We start from the raw sequence: 20,511 nt of genomic DNA, 5'->3' as shown, positions 1-20,511 counted from the left end.
GATTTCTTCTTGGAAGAGGTGAGAAGGATCTGGAGCAGACTGTGGCAGCTGCACAGCATCATGAGCATGTGTCACCTCCAGAACTGTGTGTTGAAATGATTAGCACAGTTGATTTTTATTCTGTTAGACAAAAAAAGCAGCAGTGAAAACTCCCAGATGATAGGGAGACGGTTAGAGTTGCCAAGAGGGCCCTTCACTCTGTGCACCTGGGGGGCGGGTGGGAGTGGGGATCAAGAGAGGGTCTCTGTCACTCACTGTCTGGAACACCGTCTGGGACAGAAAGCTGGAGGCCACCTTGCTGATGTCCCCCTCGCCCCCCATCTTACACAGGATGTAGCCATAGAGGTTTGCAGCTTGAAGTGAGATCCCAGCAATCACAAGCGCCTGCAGTGAGCAGAGCAAAGGAAAGCCCGCTGAGCATGCAGCCAAGTCGGGAAGGGGCACAGGCCTGCAGGCCAAAACTCACATGCACACCTTAGCAACTGAGAGGCTAGAGCCATTTGCATTCACAGGGAGAAGACAGCGGAGGGAAGCGGAAGCCACCCAAAGTCACAGTGCTGGTGGAGCCAAACTTCAAAGCCCACATTTAATGACAGTGTTGCTTCTACCATGTCCTCGTTGAATAGACTGTGACATACCATCCCTCCAGTATTAAACCAGTACTGTCAGCATTATTCCTACCCAGGAAAGGCTCTCTTTAACAACAGATGCCATACTTTTTAATAAAAACATCCTTGGGACTAAAGACATAGCTTAGTGGTAGAGCACTTGCCTAACATGCACAAGGCCCTGGGTTCCCTCAGCACTATAGAAAGAAAATAATACCTTGTCAGCATTATTCATAACCAAATGCCTATCAACAACTAAATGGCCATCAGCCAATGAGTGGGTAAAGAGAACATGGCATACCGAACATACAATGAAATATTATTTAACCATGCAAAGGAATAGTGTACTAAACACACTACAGTTTGGATGGACCTGAAGGTATGCTCAGTGAAAAGCCACTTACAAAGACCACTTATGATTCTGCTTATGTGACACTTCAAAATAGGTAAGTCTATGTAGAATGAGAAGTTAGTGTGTGCCGGGGTTGGGGAAAGAGGACACGGTGGGTGATACCTACAAAGTACAGAGTTTGGGGGTGATGAAAACACTTCTAAACTGGGGCTGGAGCAGTGGCTCAGCAGTTAAAGAGCACTTACTGCTCCTGCTGAGGACCTGAATTCAGTTCCTAGTGCCCATGTCAGGTGGGTCATAGCTACCTTTAACTCCAGCTCCTTTATCTGATGCCCTCTCTGGCCTTTAAAGGCATCTGCATACACAGGCATATACACATAATTAAAACACTAAAATTTTAAAATCCTAATACTGGTGTGGTGATGGCTATAACAACTCCACAAAAATACCAGGAGTCACTGAATGCACCCTTCAAATGGTTTAAAATGTATCTCTGTGTGACTGAATCAAGCTGTTGCAACTGTCCCTGAGGTAGAGGCCAGCTCCCACAGCCCCTGATTTATGGAGCTGTTACAAAACAGGAGGGGTAAGGTGAGACTTACCAGCCACTTGAGCTTCAAGGAGAACAAGGTGCTGAAGAAGAACATGATCCAGATCACTGGGCAGATGATGAGGCCAAGCCAGAAGATGCGCGCTTCCGCCTCTGTGGCCATGTGGTTTGGAGAGACCTGTTGGGGGACAGTGTTACGTTTTCACGAACAGTGACACTTGCTTTCACTTGTTTTATGCACTTTTGCTCTGCATTTCACAGAGACTTTGTGTAGAGCAGAGGTTAGATACAAAACTCTGAGAAAACCCATAACCACTCATGCAGCCACATCCCTAGGTCTTGTTAGTTTGTCTTGTTACGAGAGCTTACCTTTCTGGCTTCAAAAATCCAGTGGCTTTTCCCATCCTCATCTATCTGGTTCCACCATCGAAGACCCACCATGAGTCTTCCAGTTACATTCTGAGGAAAGTGGACAAAGGGACTGTGAGTACACCAGGGCAAAGTGCCCCCCTGGACTGTTGCTTCGTAGTCTAGGAATAAACTCCATCCTCTTGCCTCAGGCTCCTGAGTGCTGGCTACAGATGTGTGTCACTAATGTTGATAAGTAAAAGTCGTATTTCCTCTTAAACTCCTACAGAAAGGAAGGGAAGGGTGTTGAGGAACAAAATAAAATAGTTCATCTTAAACTACAGAAGGCAGGAAGAAATAGGCGTTGAGAGACTGGGCGAGATGGCTCAGCAGGTAAAGGCACCTCCTGCCAAGCCTGATGACCTGAGTTCCACTCTGGGGACCACATGATGGAAGTAGGGAACTAACTCCTGCAAGCTGTCCTCTGACCACATGTACATTGTGGCAGGAGTTACACACGGGCTCACACAAATATGAAAAAATAAAAAGACATGAGTGTTGAACTGTAATCATTTCTCAAGTGAATTTTCCAGGCTTCTAATCTGTAAGTTTACTTTGAAAAGTGAGACTTGGAGCTGGAGAGACAGCTCAGAGGTTAAGAGCACTGGCTGAAGCCAGGTATGGTGGCACACACCTTTAATCCAGCACTCAGGAAGCAGAGGTAGGCATATCTGTGAGATCAAGGCTAGCCTCGTTTACAAGTAGTGAGATTGAGGCCAGCCTGGTCTACATAGCAAGTTCCAGGACAGTTGGAGCTACAGGGAAACAAAAAAAAACATTGACTACTCTTGCAGAGGACTCAGGTTCAGTTCCCAGCAACCACGTGGTGGCTAACAGCCATCCATAACTCCAGTTCCAGGGGATCCATGCCCTCTTCTAGCTTTCACAGGCATTTCACACACAGGTGTACTTACATGCATTCAGGCAAAACACTCATACACATAAAAATAACTTGTGGGAGTCAGTTCTCTCCTACCATATGAATTCCAGGGACTGGACTCAGGTCATCAGCTTGGCAGCAAGCTCCTTTACCTGCTGAGCCATCTCACTAGCCCCTCCATATTCTTTAGAATATAGCAACAGTTCAAACCAAAACTCCCCCGGGCCCCACATGCATAGAGGATATCATCTGGGAGCAAAGCCCACATGTCCCTAGAGAGGGGGGGCCTCACCTTCACAGACCAGAAGTCGAAGGACAGGAGGAGAAGCACAGTGACAAAGCAGCCCACAAAGCTTCTGCTAAACCAGTCACAGCTCACGTAGGTGACGATGGCACTCACTCGGAAAAACAGGTGGAAGAAGGTGGCCAGTGGGTGCCTAGGGAGAACCCAGGAGATGCCCTGACTCAGCCAAGAGCAAGGTCATTAAGCTCTCTTCAGCATCACCATGGGACTTTCTTTCCCAGGCAGTTCAAGCCAAAGCTCATGCAGCAGTCCTTAGGACATATATTAGACATGAAACTTGTGTGTATGTGTGTGGGTGTGTGTGTATGCATGTGTGTGTGTGTGTGTGTGTATGTGTGTCTACTAAAGTCTTGTGTCCCAAACTGATCTCAAACTTTAATCAACAATAACCTTGAACTTCTAATTTCCCTTCCTCCACCTCCCCTGTGCTAGATACAGGTGTGGACTACTGTGCCTGGTTTATGTGGTGCTGGGGGTCAAACCCAAGACCTCATGTGTGCTAGGCAAATGTACTACATCCCCAGCCCCTGAAACTCATTACTGCAATATTGTTTTCTGTCCCTTAAAGAACCCAGGACTTTCCCCTAATTTGACTCCAAATATCATGTGCCCTGTTGAAACAAGGTCACATTTGAAATGAAGTTCTCTAAAGGTAGTTTGGGTTATTCCACTAGTGGTGGAGCACACATGCAGCCCACGGGGCAGAGATCTGGAGTCACCAGGAAAGGCATATACCTGGAATGAGGAAATGGTGATGCAGTCCAGCTCATGCCAGCTGCTTAACAGAGATGGAACCTAGATGTGGACGTTTCCTGAGGGGAACATGGTTCCTGGCCCTACATCCAGGAGCCTGAGCCTCAGAAGGCCCTCAACCCACAGCTGCTGTTGCTTTTTAATGTCAGAGACAGAGCACGGGGCAGACTGTGAAAAGGCTCACCAATATGTCTGTAGCAGATAGCAATGCTCATGGGGGACAGGCATGGGATGGTGAAGGGTAACCCCAGACAAGACCTGTAGCTTTTGGTGCCTTGCTATGATGGCCCAGTTTCCAAAGAGCACACAAGTGAGAGCAGCAACTTACGTAGGATGGAGTAACAACCAGAGTGTCAGCCCTATGATGCATGGCAATGAAAACATGTAGGGGTCTGGGGATGTGGCTCAGTTGACAGAGTGCTCACCTAGCCTGGGTTTGATTCCAGCACTCCATACACCAGGCATGGTAGTGCACACCTGGAATACTCACACTTGGGAGGTAGAAGCAAGAGGATTACAAATTCAAGGTCTTCAACATAAGGAGTTAGAGGCAAGCCTGGGCTACATGAATCCTTGTCTCAATTTTTTTTTAATATTCTACTTTTATTTTATGTGTATGAGTGTACTGCCTGCAAGTATGTAAGTGCACCCATGTCATGAAATGTCTGTAGAGGTCAGAAGAGGGCATTGGAGTCCCTGAAACTGGAGTTATGAACAGTTGTTCACTGCTATGTGGGTACTGGAACCAAACGCAGGTCCTCTGCAAGAGAAGCAAGTGCTCTTAACTGCTGAGCCATCGCTCCAGTCCCCCAAATTTTCTTTTAATAAAACATCAGGCTATATTTCCTCAATAGCCTATGTTCTGTCCCCATACCACCTATGGATGAGTTATAAAAACAATTACTTTTTTGAAATGGCAGGAGAGGGCCAGTCGTGGTGGGGCACATCTTTAATCCCAGCACTCTAGAGGCAGAGGCAGGCAGATCTCTTTGAATTCAAGGGCAGCCTTGTCTACACAGTGAGTTCCAGGACACCTGGGGATATAGGGAGACCCTGTCTCAAAAAGACCAAAAGGAAGGCCAGCCTGGTCTACATAGCAAGTTCCAGGCCAGCTGGGGCAACAGGAAGACCCTGCCTCAATAACAATGGCAACAAAAACAAAAAAACAGGAGTGGGGCTAGACAGAGAGCTCAGCAGTTAAGAGTACTGGCTGCTCTTGCAGAGGATCCAGGTTCAGTTTCTAGCACTCACATGGCAGCTAACAACCAATCATTAATTCCAGTTCCAGGGAATCCAATACCCCTCTTCTGGCCTCTGTGCTCTTACATACATGCAGGCAAAACACTCATACACATAAAATAAAAATGAATCAAAAAATTTTTAAGCTAAGAGAATGGCAGGACAAAGGGGGTGATGAAGAAGCTAGGGCAGGGGAAGGTCTGCTGTCTCCCAAGAACGCAGTGGGAGCAAATGCACCAATAAAAGTGTGTCTGATCACAGTGGGACCTTCACTGAGACTCAGAAGTGGAACCATAGTGTTGGCATCACTTATGCCTCGTGTTCTGAAGGGACAGGAAGAGTCCATTGCATAGGACCAGCTATTTTCCAGAACATTCTCTTCTGCCTTTCAGGCATGGTGGCCAGACTGTGGCCTGGAGGGTGACTGTCTCTAGCATTTCAGTTTAGATATGGCCATGCATTGTCAGGAGCTATTAATCCATTATGTACATAAGCTGTGGCAGGCTTGTTTACTGAGTTTGTGTTTTGCACACCAGTACCTAATCTGCCAAGTCAGGAGGAATGTGTTTATTTGGTGGAGCTCACAAAACAAGTACTTGACTGCTCCTTGACCCTCAGATACAGGTGGGAAAGACAGCTGTTGAAGCTAATTGAGCTAAGCAAACGGTGGCTAGCTCTGATGTTCTACTGTATAAAAAGGCGGAGCTAAACTAAACCCGGCTGCAGTCTCCACTGACAGTCCTCCCAAGTATCTTTTCTGTCTTGTTTTTTTCTTTCAATGCTCACTCCCCCTTTCAGGTACTGTCCGTCTTGGCCGGCTGGCACCGGCAATGCATAACTTCAAGACTTGCTAGAATATTCCAGATTAGACTCTTTTAGCCTTGAACTTTATTAGGAATTTTCCAGCTAGCTGTATTAATGTAATTTTGCACCTTTACTCAGAGATAGATTCATCCTTTTTTCAATGGCTGGAAGTTCTTCCACGGCAAACCATGTTCAAGATATTTTGAAACAGGACTGGGGAGATGGCTCAAGGGGTAAAGCATTTGCTGTGCAAGCATGAGGGCTGAAGTTCATATCCCCCAGAACCCATGAAAAACGGGGGTGGGGTGGTGGCCTACTTGTAATTCCAGCCCCCAAGAGATAGAGACAACTCCTGGGACCTGCTGCCTAGAGACCAGCCAAAATAGGGCAGCTCATGGTTCAGAAGAGAGACCCTGCCTCTGAAAGCAGTGGAGGAAGACACCTGACAACAACTCGGGCCTCTACACACACATGCACATGTGCTTGCAAACCTGCACACATTTGCTCACACACATGTGCATGAATACATGCACACGCACACACACACAAACACACACAAGGCCCCATTCTTCCTCTGCACAAAGCAGAGATGCAGATCACTAGTACTCTTTCTAGGACCTGAAGAAATGGTGGGGTGGTATTGTGTGCAGTATTTTGAAATACAAACTGCTCCGTAATTGGGAATAGCTGTTTTCTCAGCCCATAGTGTCACTCAAGCTGGTCCCACCACCTAAGAGCCACAGTGAAATTCCCCTCCAACCACTACTTTCTCTCTCTTGTGCCTTAAGGGGCATTTTTTCAGGGATCCTCAGGACTCCTGATATCCCCACCCCCCTGCATCCCTTAGGTGATCCCTTCTCATGCTTCAACAGGTGGCATTTTCTACTAGGTATCCAACTCTACCCCTCTAGAAGCCATCGAGAAGCTTGCTACCCTCAAGGCCAAGAGGAGAGAAAACAACGCCAGTGTGGAGAGGGAGAGATGAAATGACTAGTGTTGTCCAGGTGGGGAGGACCCCGAGGGTTTTTGTGCATGTCTCCTGTATTTATATTGGATTTGTAACCCATTTTCACAGTTCCAAGCTCTGGAGTGAACACCCACTCCCTTCCTTTCTGGAGGGGCACAAAGTAGGTTCTCAACCTGCAGTGTGTGTAAGCCTCACTGGAGGTCTTAAACTATGCACAGGGCACAGGGACTCAGATGTGGGGTGAGACTTCAACATGAATTTCACAAAGGAAAAGCACAGTGCTACACGGGTTCAGTACACCATCTGTTTTTGTAAAAAAAGTTTTATTGGCATGTAGCCACCCCCACTTATTCACTGACAGGCAAAGATGGAAAATGTTTGCCCAGAAAATGGCAAAGAACTGTTAGGAGATGAAGAATTGGCTCCATTCAAAACCAAACTGAAACAACTGCTTGCCTGACCTCTACTCCCTAAATCCACTTAAAGGGGTAGAAGTTGCTGACTGGCAGATGTCCCCGACCGCTTTCCGTCTCGCCGGCAAGAACGACGCGGGAGGACAAGTCAGGATCCTTCTGCAGCAGTTTATTGTATGCGCATCTTACACTCTTAGAAGCTTAAAGACCGAAGACGCCGAGAAGCGGGAGAGCGGTTGCTTATATAGTCTAAAGGTCCCATCTATGACGTATAAGAAGCGGATTGGTTGCTGGAGATCACGCCACGGGAGGAGGCGAGGGAGAGCAGGCTCTTGTGCACGCCCCTTATGGGCGCAGCAGGATGTTTACTGTTAAGAAGGTCCGGATACCGGCGCCATCTTGTAATGGCGGCGGAGGCTGTGGCTCTCCACAGGCAGAGCCAATGGATGGTCATAAAACTCAGGAGGAGGGTGAGGTGGGTGGTGGTGGAACATGAGGGAGTCTTCGGGGTGGTGAGGGCATTCTGTTTCTTGGTTTCCTGTGTGCTTAAGAGATCACTGAATCCTTTGATGCTAACTTAGTTGACTTGGTTGCTACATCTCAACTTTTTTCTTTTCTAGGTGACTCATTCTGAATTGTAGAATGGGACCCAGGGCCCTGACATTTTTAAATGTTTTATTTATTATGTATATATTTATGGCCCAGTAAATGTCATTAGGTTGTTTACAGGAACATGGGCTATACCACTGAAGAAAATGTCTCCTGTCCCTCATAAACCATTAACTGCCTATAAATCCTCAAGGAAGGGTGTCTCATGGGCCCTTCTGCTTGCATGATGGGATGCTGGACAGGCTCAATGCTGCAGGTCTTGTGTAGATAATCACATTTCTACAAATTCAAGAGTGCAACAGCCATGTCCTTCTTAGAGGTCAGTGTTCCACACTGCTTCCCTTCCCCCAGCCCTGCCCTCCTCCAGCTTTTATATTCTTTCTGTCCATTCTTCCTCAATGTTCCCTGAGCCTTGCAGAGAGTGACAAAGATGTCTCATTTATGGCTGAGCACTCAATAGCCACTGGTTCTCACTTAGTGCTTTAACCAGTTAAGAGTCTCTGCACTCACCACTGACCAGTACAAAGAGAAGCTTCTCTAGCCAAATCTGACAACAGCACTAATCTAAGGGAATAAACACGATTATTTTCAAGGCAATTTAACAGGAACATCATGTCCACTTATCAAAATGACAATAGTATGTTCCTCGCTATGACCTCCTCATCCTCTATGCCTATGACCTCCCCACCCTCTATGGTCTATGACCTCCTCATCCTCTATGGCCTATGACCTCCCCATCTTCTATGGCCTATGACCTCTCCATCCTCTGTGGCCTATGACCTCCCCATCCTCTATGACCTATGACCTCCCCATCCACAAGCTTCTGACTGGGTTTACCATACCATACATGAATCCCCTCCCGTGAATCAGGCCTCAGATCTAATCAGAAAGAGCTTGGTTACCTCCCTAACAGTCTTGTTGCTACTGCACCAGTGGCCACACCTTGCCTGGCTGTTGGGTAGTATTGTGACAGCTGAGTAACACACTGATGCCTCCCCCTTCATGTTGGGTAGTTCCCAACTGCCTGTAACTCCAGCTCCAGGGAGAGCCAACAACTCTGGTCTCTAGGGCAACAATACTCACATGCATATAGCTTCCCCACCCCACACACTCACATAATTTTTTAAGTAAGAAATAATCTTAAAGGAATTCCTGTTTGGGGCAGTGAGATGGCTTGGTGTGTAAAGGCAGTTGCTGAATGAGCCTGCAGACCTGAGTTCAATCCCATGTAAAAGTGGAAGGAGAGAACTGATCCACAAAGTTGTCCTCTGACCTCCACATGCATACCCACCTACACACATCATCATACACACACACACAAATAATAATAAATACATTTTTTTTTAAATTTCCTGCTTGAAGCCACTGACCCCAGACCTTTGCAAGTCACTGAAAGGTCTACACATGAGACAAGCCAGCAGTCACCACCCTGAGCATTTGCTCAAGTGAGCTGAAAACATACTTGCATAGAAAGCAGCATATCAATATTTATGGCAATTTTATTCATCGTCTCCAATTCTCAGAAGCAGCTGAAATGCCCCTCAGCAGAGGAATGCATAGGCTGAGGTTCAGCCAGGCCATGGGACAGGAGGCAGCAATCAAGAGACAGGAGGAGCCTTAAACATACTGTTAAGTGAACATGGACTGTCTGGAAAGTTGCATTCAACTGATTCCAAGTCTACAACATTCTGGAAAAGACCAAACTATGGAGATGGAGAAAAGGTCACTCCAAGGGCTCTAAGAGGTGGGGAGGGGGAAACAGGTGGAGCACAGGGGACATTGAGGACAGTGAAGCTGCTTTTTGGGACACTCTAGTGTTACCACTCATTTGTCAAATCACACAGAGTATATTACTAGAAAAAAAAAGCCTATGGGAATGCCAGACTTTGTTAATAATAATGTACTGGTTTACCAGCTGTAACAGATTACCATACTAATGGGTTACATGACTCACAGGGGAATGGTGAACAGGGAGAGCATAATGGAGTCTATACCTTCTGCCTACTTTTTCTTTCTTTTCTTTGTCTTCTTCCTTTTTTCTTTTTCTTTTTTTTTTTTTTTTTTTTTTTTTTTTTTTTGTCTTTTTGAGACAGGGTCTCCTCTGTAGCCACAGCTGGCCTGGAATTCACTATGTAAACCAGGCTGGCCTCAATCTCACAGAATCTACCTGCCTCTGCCTCCTGAGTGCTGGGACTAAAGGTGTGTGCCACCACACCCAGCTTCTTTTTCATTTTTGAGACAGGCTCTCCTGTATTCCAGGCTAGTCTCAGTTCACTATGTAGCCAAGAATGACCTTGAGCCCCTGATTCTCCTGCCTCTACCTCCTGAGTGCTGCAATTACAGGTGTCCACCCCCACACCTGGTTTATGTAGTTCCAGGGATGAACCCAGGGCTTTGCACATGCTAGGCAAGTACTCCACCAACTGAGCCCCAGTTCCAGCCCTCTGCTTGGCTTTTCTGTAAACCTAAAACTGTTCTAAACAATAGGGTACCCTGTATGGGTACAATAAGGTAGATAGACAGAGGGTGGGGCAGGGGCTCTGTGAACATACATAGAGTAAACAGGGCTGAGGGGAAACCTTGGCATTTATTTACTCAAAAGAACTGAAAAGTTGGTCTTTGCAGAAGGCAACAGGACTGTGTCCAGAAAAGCACGTGTGGCACCTTCTCAGCAGCCTCTACAGCAGCTTCAAACAAGGATGAGCTCCATTTTACAGGAATCTAGCCAAATTCTTAAAGACTGCTCTTGGACAAGCAAGATGGCTCAGAAGGTAAAGGTGCTTGCTGCCAAGCCTGACAATCTGAGTTCGATCCCCAGGAGCCACGGAGTAGAAGATCTGACTCCTGCAAGTTGTCCTCTGACCTCCACATGTATGTGTCCCCACACAATAAATAAGCAAGCAAGCAAATAAATAAAGTAAAAGCTGCTCTTTGTTTACTTTCAAAACTGCACTCAAGATTTATTTTTAATCAGCTGTGTGTGTGTGTGTGTGTGTGTGTGTGTGTGTGTGCGCGCGTGCCTGTACATGCACATGTGGAGGCCAGAGGTCAATGTCAGGTGTCCTCCTCAATCGATCTTCACATTTGTTATTTATTTATTTATTATTTATTTATTTATTTGAGACAGATCTTTATTTATTTGAGACAGCCATGTAGCCCTGGCTGGTCTGGAACTCATGGAGATCCACCTGCCTCTGCCGCCTGAGTGCTGGGATTAAAGGTGTGCGCCACCATGCCCCACTTCTCACTTATTTTTGAGACAGATTCTCTCACTAAACATAGAACTCACACTTTTAACTAGGCTGGCAGGCCAGGAACCCTCAGAATCTGCCTGTCCCTGCCCCCTAGTGCTAGATGGGCACGCACTATCATGCCTGGCTTTTTACCTGAGTGCTGGGCATCCAAACTCAGTTTCTCACACTTACATAACAAGCACTTTACCTACTGATCCATCTCCTTAGCCCCAATAGTTTTTTGAGACAAGGTCTCACTCTGTAACCCAGACTGGCTGGGAACTCCTGATCCTCCACATACCGGTCCCCCATGTGCTAGAATTATAGGTAGAAACCTAACTACTGGGGATTGTATATGTATGCATGCTCATGTATACACAGCATGTGTGCACGCATGTGTGCATGTGTGCGTGCGTGGGGTGGGTCAGAGGGCAACCTCTGATATAGTCTCTCACTGGCCTAGAATTCATCCATTCAGCTAGGCTGACTGACCAGTGGGCCCCAGCATGTCTCCACCTCCCAGATCTGGAATGTTAAGAGTGTACCGGCCTGTCTGGCTTTTTTATGTGGGTTCTGGAGATCGAACTGAGGTCCTCATGCGATGCACAGTGAGTACTTTACTGACTGAGCCATCAGCCTAGCCCTGCACTTGGGATCTTTAAGGCCATCTCTGGCATAAATTTCACGTTAAACATCCTATTTTAAATTCTGTCAGCCCTGAGGCACTCTGGAATGTGCTACTCTTCAGAGTGATACAGGTCTGAGTGAAGAAGGGCGCTGGTCACTGGCCTCACTTCTTCTGGTCCCTCTCAGGCTCCATCCTCCCCTCTTTCCTCTTTTGGCACTTTGGACCCCAGGATCATCAGGACTGACTGGTAAACATCTTTGTGATGTGGGATTCAAACTACCTCTACCTAAGGTGAGCCTGCAGGACAGACTATGTCCACATGGGGGCATTTGCCCACACTGGCGAGGCCACACCCTGGAGTGGAAGTGAACCTCCCCTGGGAACCAGACTGCTCCAGCCTAGGTGATGCCCACAGTAACTCTTCAGGACCACCTTCCAGAAGACAGACACAGAGGCCATGGACCACCCTTGACCAGGATTGCTTAATCAGGCAAACCTCTTGCTCTCACTGCCTTGAATCTTTCTCTAGTTAAACCTAAAGCTCCTGTTAATACCCTGGAGCCAGACTTGCGGTCCCCAGGTCCCTCTATCTGTTCCTCTTCTCCTTGTGGCCACACTGACTATACCTCCTCTTATTGTGACTTATCTCTTTAATCGGTCTGTGGGGATAGTTGGCCCAGTCTAGCCTGCTGGGGCTGCCAGAACTGGGCTTTAAAACTAAAACTTGGGTTACATGGGCAAGGCATTAGTAGCATCTTTCCTTCTCGGTTACTCTCCCAAGGATAGTAGCCCTTGAGAAAATGGCAGCAATCTGCCTCAAAGCATTCCAGGAGTGAGGAGCACAGTCCAGGAGTGGGGGGCATGGGATGGCCGGCCACACCAACAAGGACCGGGCAACAAGGGCCACTGTTCTCTGTCCTTCTGTGTAAATTTGAATTAAAAAGCAGAAAAAGGGGACTGGAGCGATGGCTTAGTGGTTAAGAGCACTGGCTGTTCTTGCAAAGGACCTGGGTGGAATTCCCAGCACCCACATGGCAGCTAACAACCATCTGTAACTCCAGTTCCAATGGATCCAACGCCCTCTTCTGACCTCTGCAGGCATTGCATGGCATGGGTACACTTACATACATGCAGGCAAACATTCATACACATAAAATAAAAATAACAAATAAAATATTTTTTAAAATCACACCAAGCTGGTCTGGATTTTGCACTGAGACACAAGTGTGTTTCCATGTAGACAGCTAATGGGTGGTAGCCTGATGCCTTGGGTGGCCCATCTGTGGTTAAAAAAATCACACCTAAAAATCCCCAATTGGGTAACTGGTCACTGCAGCTGGATGCCTGAGGAAAATTCCAGAACACATGTCCTTTTTTTTCTGTCTGTCAGTTCCTCTTCAAGAATAAAAAATAAGGGGTAGTAGAGACATCTCTGTAGGAAGCAAATGCCAGCCTCTCCCAGCTGACAGTGGTACAGTGACAGCCAGAGTCCAGGAACTCGGTCCTGCCCCTCCAAGAGGCACAAAACTATTTATTTGTTTGCTTGTTTAATGTATGTGCACATGTGGCAGTGGGGTGGACAACCTCAGGCAGAATCTACCTTATTTTCTGAGACAGACTCACTGACCCTGGAGCTCACCAATTAGGCTAGGCAACTGGCCTGTGAGCCCTTGGGAGCCACTGTGTCCATCTCCCCAGTGCTGGGGTTACAGGTGCGTGTCATCGTGCCTGGCTTTTTTCTCATAGGGTCTGAGATTGAACTCAGGTCCTCCAACATATAAGGCAAGCACCTTACTAACTGAGCTATATTACTCAGTTCCCTTGCCCTTAAAACAATTTTTTAGACAAGGTCTCCCTCTGTGACTAAGGTGGCTTCAAACTCACGATCATCCTGCCTCTGCCTCCCAAGTGCTGGGATTGCGGGCATGCCCACAACACTCTAAGCATACAACCACCTATCTGTGGAATGGCAGAATAGTATTTGCTGATGTCTGAGTCTTGTTGGAGGTAAAATACCTAAGATGCCAGGGCAGAGGGAGACACGGGTATGCTTGTTAACTTATTTACTGTCTGATTTATTAATAGTGGAGATTTTTTTAGAACAGAATAGAGAAAACTTTTACATGTACTATGTCAGGCAGATGTTTTCCCCAGTGTTAAAAATGACTCTGAAGTTTATATTTATTTCTCTCACCCAGACACCCACCTACATACACACATTTAGGGGGCCTCTCTGTAACCAGCAATGAACCATCAGGAAGGTTCTGGCAGGAGGAGAAATCCTGAGTGTCAGGAGATGGCTAAGAGATGTTTGCCCAGGAAGAAGTAAGTAAAGGCTTGCTGGCTTTGGTCACATCTGTGTGTGAGTGTGCGTGCACACTATGTGCTCATGTGTGTGCATGTGTGTGTGTGTGTGTGTGTGTGTGCGTGCACACAGAGGTCAGAGGACAACTCGAGGTGTCACTCCTCAGGAGCCGTTCACCTTGTTCTTGTGAGACAAGTTCTGTCACTGGAACCTAGGCTTCTGTCACTGACCTAGGGGCCAGTGAGCCCCAGGGATCCATTTATCTCTGCCCTCACAGTGCTGGGATTATATGTGTGTACCACCATGGCCAGTTTTTTCTGTAGGTTCTGGGGGGTCAAACTCTGGTCATCACAATGACAAGGCAAGCACTCTGTTAAATGAATGCTCTTTGAAGTCCCGCCTCAATCACTTTTCCACATGTGGTCTTTTGGGAGCTCATTGGAATCCTAGGACCTGCGTCATACCAGCCTGTGTCAGCAGCAGCCTTCCTTAACTCGATTTTCAGTACCATCTCAGGACTAGGAATGAATGAAGCAGGGAGGGACAGAAGGCAGCCAGCCTGAGAGAGGAAGTGTCTGTCACCCTCCAGAGCCCAGGGCTGTGCTAACTTGTGGCATGCTCCTGGAGCACTGCCATCTGACTTTCCTATAGAAAGATCTGTCACACTTCCAACTGACTCTGGTTTCACATGACAACATGGCTGCCTGTTCCCCCATCAGAGCCTGGATGAGAGGGTTCTGGACCTACTGGGATATTGAAGATGGTGGTCACCAAGCACTCATAGTTCCCACTAAAAGGTCAACACAACCGAAGTTTGTGTGTGGAAGTGAGTAACAGAGCAGACTTCCCTCTGGCTGCCACAGTTTTCCCCTCCTGTTTCTGTTCTTTATTTCTTCTTAAAGATGCATACCAACATTAGAAGCTGGTTGGCTCAGTGTCAGAATGTAAGGAAGCTCATGGGCAGGCACTGATCGCTCTGTCCAGGCAGCACTTGAGTGCAGACCGTAACTCTCAGTCCAGGCAGCAGGAGACCGGCATTGGGAATCCACCTGGCACCAGTACAATCCAGATTTGACCTGACCACCTACTCTGTGATGCCCCTGGACCCCTGGACTCCCTTAGACACTGCTCTGGAGTTTTCCAAAGAAATGGACCCCCCAAAGAACTGAAAAACAGGGACTCAAACAAAACCATGAACTGTACACGGCTGTTTACAACAGCATTAATCACAATGACCAAAAAGTGAAAATACCCCAAATGTCCATCAACAGGCTAATCAATAAGCAAAATGTGATCTAACCATACAGTGGAATGTTATCCAGCTAATAAGGGAACAGGTGTGACACAAGCTAGAGGTGGATCAACCTTGGAAGCCTGATGCTAAATGAAAGAAACCAGACACGACAGGACAACTCTTAGATGACTCCATTTGTATGTGGTGCCTGGGATGGTCAACGTCACAGAGGGATAGTGAGACTGGGGCTGCAGAGATGGCTCAGCAGTTAAGAGTGCTTGCTGATTTCTGCAGAGGCCCTGGGTTTGGTTCCCAGCACCCATGATAGGTGGCTCACAAATACTTGTAGCTCCAATTCCAGGGGACTTGATACTTTTTTCTGGCCTCTAAGGGCACTGCACTCATGTACACGTGGGCACGTGTATACACACACACATACACACATACACACACACATACACATGCATGCACGCATGCATGCACACTAAACTCTAAAACACAGAAGAAGTAGGCTAGAGGTGAGCAAGCACTGGGGTGGGAGCATAGGGGACTGTTTTCTGTGAGCACAGAGTCTCAGTCTGGGAAGACGAAAAAATTCCTGGAGATGGCTGGTGGCAATGGCCACACAATGTGAGTGAAATTACCACCAGAGAACGCTGCACTTGAAAATGGTTAAAATGGGCTGGCAAGATGGCTCTGTGGGAAAACACACTGAGTCGGATCCCTGGGAACCACATGGTGTAAGGAGAGAACCAACTCTGGAAGGCTGTAATTTTTTTTTGTATTTCTTTCTTCGTGTGTGTGTGTGTGTGTGTGTGTGTGTGTGTGTGTATGTGTTTATGTATGTGTAGGGTATGAGCATGCCACAGCACATGTATGGAAGTCAGAGGACAACCTGCAGGAGTCCTCTGCTCCCACCATTGGGTCCTGAGGATATAGCTTAGGTTGTCAGGCTTGGTGACAGGCACCTTTTTCCACTGAGCCATCTCATTGGCCCAATAAATGTATTTTTTTTAAAAAAAAAAAAAGAGAGAACGGTTAAGCCGGGCGTGGTGGTGCATGCCTTTAATCCCAGCACTTGGGAGGTAGAGGCAGGCAGATCTTTGTGAGTTCGAGGCCAGCCTGGTCTACATAATGAATTCTAGGACACCTGGGGCTACAAGGAGACCCTGTCTCAAAGAGATAAAAAAAAAATGGTTAAAATTGTCACAATAAAAAATGTGAAGAAAAGCAATGAAGTAGCAACTCTTAGAGCTCGCCCTTTGCATCAGCACCCAAGTCCACCTATTCAACCGTGAACAGAAAACACTGGAGGAAGGTCTGGGGAAATAGCACACTCCTCAGGGAAATGGCCATGCAAGCATAAGGACGTGAGTTTGGATCCCCAGGATCCACGTTAAAAATTGGGCATAGTGGCTTGTACCTGAAATCCCAGTACTAGGGAGGCAGAAATAGTAAGATCCCAGGCACTCTCTGGCCAGCCAGTCTAGTCCAATCAGCAAGCTTCAGTTCAGTGAGAGACTCTGTCTCAAAAAGTGAGGTAGAGTGTGGTTGAGGAGGATGCCCACTGTTGACCTGGCTTATACCTGCATGTGCACCCACACATACACAAGGAACTAACACACAGAAATATTTGAGGAAAAATATGGCTACTATATTGAACATGTAAAGAATTTTAAAAACTGTTATTCCCTAAATAATACAGTCTAACACCTGTGCACATGGCATCCTCACTATAGTAGATACTGAAAGTTTTCTAGACGTAGTTTGCAATATCCGGGAAGATTGCATAGGCTGCATGACAGTGCTATGCCCAAGAGGCATCCTGGAGCCAGTCACATTTGAATGCTGAAGGACAGTTATCCAACGAAGTGGATTAACCTTGAAAACACCATGCTAGGTAAAAGAATCCAGACACAAAGGGTCACACATGATGATTCAGTTTCTGTGAGCTATCCAGAATAGCCAACAAATCTGAAAAAACACAGCTTGTGTTAGAGGTTGCCGGGGACTACAAGGAAGGGAGCTGAGAATCACTGCAGTGGTTTCCTCTGGAGTAAGGAAAAGACTCTAGGATTATTGGGGAAGGTTGCATGGCATCTTGAATGTGCTCCATGCTATCGAACCATTGACTTTAAAATGGTTAAGACAGTCAATTCTATATAATATGTATTTTATTACAGTTGAGAGAAATAAGTAATGGGGGGAGGCTGGACCCTGATGTCATTGACTTTCCTTCTGAAGGAAGGCGGCAGAGTGGGTGGCTATGAGGGGAGGGTTCCCAGTCTGAACTTGGCTGTTGCCCTGGTTCAAGTCCCAGCACATCCACTGAGGACCTGTGTGCTCTGGGGTATGTGAGTGAACTCTGTGCCCCAGTCTGCAAAACGGTACGCACCAGAGCTGCTGTGACGCACAGGGGGCGCTGTTCCATCACAATCCATGGGAATCCTACTTCTGAGGGTCGTAGAGGGCATGCAAGTGTGAGCACACTGGCTTCAAGTTCATGGAGCTGCCAGGACGACTATGTGAGAATTATGACACAGGGCATAAAGGTCTTAGGGTGCTGCCAGGTGGTCAGGGAGCGTTTAACAAAGGCTGCGGTGACTAGAAGTAATAATGCATTGGTACCCCCTGGGGACCAACTGCTCTGCCATCTGTCTTCCCTTTGTAGAGCTCAGTGTTTCTCTAGGTAGGAATTACCTGGGGCATGGCAGGGCCAGTGGGGCAGGGCCTGAGACAGCTCCATGTGATCCTGCAACAGCCTGAGCAGCTCTTATCAGAGACCTCCACAGGTGATGCCAGGACTTATGACAGCATCATAGGAAAGAATTTCAAGACCAGTCAGTTGGAAGAAGAAGTGATTATTGTTATTATTTTTATTATTATTATTATTATTATTATTATTATTTTGAGACAGTTTCTCATGTATTCCAGGCTAGCCTGGAACTTGCTATGTAGCAGAGGATGACCTTGAACTTCTGATCCTCCTGCCTCCACCTCCAAGTGCTGGCATTATAAGCATGCACCAAACCTTAGTTTATGCAGTGCTAGAACTAGAACCCAGGGTTTCATGCATGCTAGACAAATGCTCTACCGGCTAAGCTACACACATCCCCAGCACCCAGAGTGGAGGTTTGTTAAGAAGTTTAACATAGGTTTAGGAATGAATGATGATTAATGGGGAGGGGCTTGGGGAAAGGGGAGTCGGCACTCTACATTCAGGTGTGGGGGCTTCTCGAGAGAAAGCCTCAGCTTGCCGTCTTTAGTAGTAGTCACGTATACAATTTTGGTGGCTTCTGAAGTTACATTTCAAAGGGAGTGCGAGCCCCTTGTTTTCAGTAAATGAAATCAAAGGGTGTTTCATGAAGTGCATTGGATAGGATTAAAGCTGCCAAGTTAAAACTACAGGTCACGGGGCTTGCACAAATGAAATGTATTGTCTTGTGAGAGACCCAGAAAATGGCAGGTTTGCAGCTCGGAAAGGAATATGATCATATTCACTTAATCTTTAAGCACGGTTCATTGCTATTCTGATGTATCTGTATGCACGTGTGTATGTGTATATGTGTTCGTGTTTGTGCATGTATGCATGCATGTGTATGTGTGGGCATGTGTGTGTGATGTACGCATGCATGTACACCCCTCAATGCAAGCCTGTGTGGCAAGCAGAGGTCAACATCGAGTGTCTTCCTCAATCACTCTCTGAATTTCTGAGACAGTGTCTCTCACTGAACCTGAAGCTTGACGTTTCAGCTAGACTGGCTGCCAGAGCCTCTGCGATCCTCCTATCTCTGCCACTTACCTCCTCACCCCCAGTCCTTTCCCACCCCATACACCCCTCATGCCTCCTCCCTCTGCCAGCACTGGGGTCACAGAGTTGGGTCACCACACCTGGCTTTTATGTAGGTTCTGGGGATCTGAACTCAGATCTTCATGCTTACACAACAAGCACTTTATCCACTGGGCCCTCTCCACAGTCTTATTTGAACTATGTCTGTTTGGAAGGAAGATTGTCTCTGTGTAGGCAAACCTCATGGTAAATGTTGTTAACTGTGCTGGAGGGAGATTTCAGGCAGATTTGGGAGTGAGGGGACTCCCACCATGTCAGTCCACAACATCTATTTTTTGTTGTTGTTGCTGTTGTTTTTGTTTTTGAGACAGGGTCTCATTATGTAGCTTCAGCTGGCCTGGAACTTGCCATATAGAGCAGGCTGGCTACGAACTCACAAAGTTTTGCCTCTGTCTCCCACGAGCTAGGATTAAAGGCATGTACCACCACAATACCTATTTTTAGCCCAAAGAAAATAAGTGAGGAGGGGACAGTCCACAGCCCTATAGATGAGGACACTGGTGCTCAGTAGGGTGATACAAACTGTCTAGAGTCAGCCAAAAAAGGGGGGGTAGAGCGACAGCTCAGCGGTTAAGAGCACTGACTGCTTTTGCAGAGGATTCGGGTTCAGTTTCCAGCACCCACTAACAACTGTCTGTAACTTCAGTTCCAGGAAGTCCAAACCCTCTTTTGACCTCCAAGGGCATTGCACGACACTGGTACACTTACATACATGCAGGCAAAACACTCATACACATAAAATAAATCAACAATAAATCAATAAATAAAATACTTTTTAAAACATTTAAAAAAGACTCCTGCTCACAAGTGGTACTGCTGGAGGGCCACTGCCCATTTGCTTGCTGGGTAGGTTGCAATGTCTGTGAAGAAGCTTCTGCACTTTCTAGTTTGCAGGATGGTGCCCATAGGCCAGCAGCTGCCTGCAGCCTGAGGAACAAGGTCCCCAGTCACCGTCATCCCAAAGTACCACTTCAACCTCCAGGTCACCCATGACTGTTTCCAGGGCCCCCAGAGAGCCAACAGCAGAGGTGTGTGGCACAGGTGTGGCATCTGAAATCCAGGTAGAGATGGAGACATGGGTATGATGAGGCTGGGACACTTGGACCATTCTAAAGAGTAGAGAAGCTGTCACACTGTGAGAATCAGGTCATAAAGACTAAGAGACCCACATGAAGAGCTTCCCACTGGCCAAGTTGCATAGCAGTAAGAATCACATCTTTGGACCAGCAAGACGGTTCAGCAGGTAAAGGTGGTTGCCAACAAGCCTGAAGACCTGTGTTTGAGTCCCAGAACCTTTATGACTGAGAGAATTGACTTTCTCAGGTTGTTCTCTGACCTCCACATGTGGACCCTGGAATGAACATGCCAATATAA

At 47.0% G+C, this 20,511-nt stretch overlaps 1 protein-coding gene across 4 annotated transcripts in view; it reads right to left on the bottom strand.

Annotated features, from left to right (window-relative positions):
* Tvp23a (trans-golgi network vesicle protein 23 homolog A) overlaps positions 1-20,511 on the bottom strand; it is a 35,950-nt gene that overhangs the window by 1,421 nt on the left and 14,018 nt on the right. For 3 of the 4 annotated variants that reach the window (XM_008829935.2, XM_008829937.3, XM_008829936.3), the window contains 4 exons: positions 3,091-3,235; positions 1,880-1,969; positions 1,563-1,688; positions 256-384 (listed from right to left, as the gene is read on the bottom strand). In XM_008829935.2, coding sequence (XP_008828157.1) covers positions 256-384; positions 1,563-1,688; positions 1,880-1,969; positions 3,091-3,235 — 490 coding nt within the window. The remainder of the gene's footprint in view (positions 1-255; positions 385-1,562; positions 1,689-1,879; positions 1,970-3,090; positions 3,236-20,511) is intronic. The other variant, XM_017797363.1, reaches the window with a different exon arrangement.

Source organism: Nannospalax galili, unplaced genomic scaffold, assembly GCF_000622305.1.
Source record: "Nannospalax galili isolate Female #2095 unplaced genomic scaffold, S.galili_v1.0 scaffold32, whole genome shotgun sequence".
In the NCBI taxonomy this organism is placed as follows: domain Eukaryota; kingdom Metazoa; phylum Chordata; class Mammalia; order Rodentia; family Spalacidae; genus Nannospalax; species Nannospalax galili.
The sequence above is the reverse complement of the archived record's forward strand: the minus strand, read 5'-3'. Positions and strand labels throughout refer to the sequence as shown.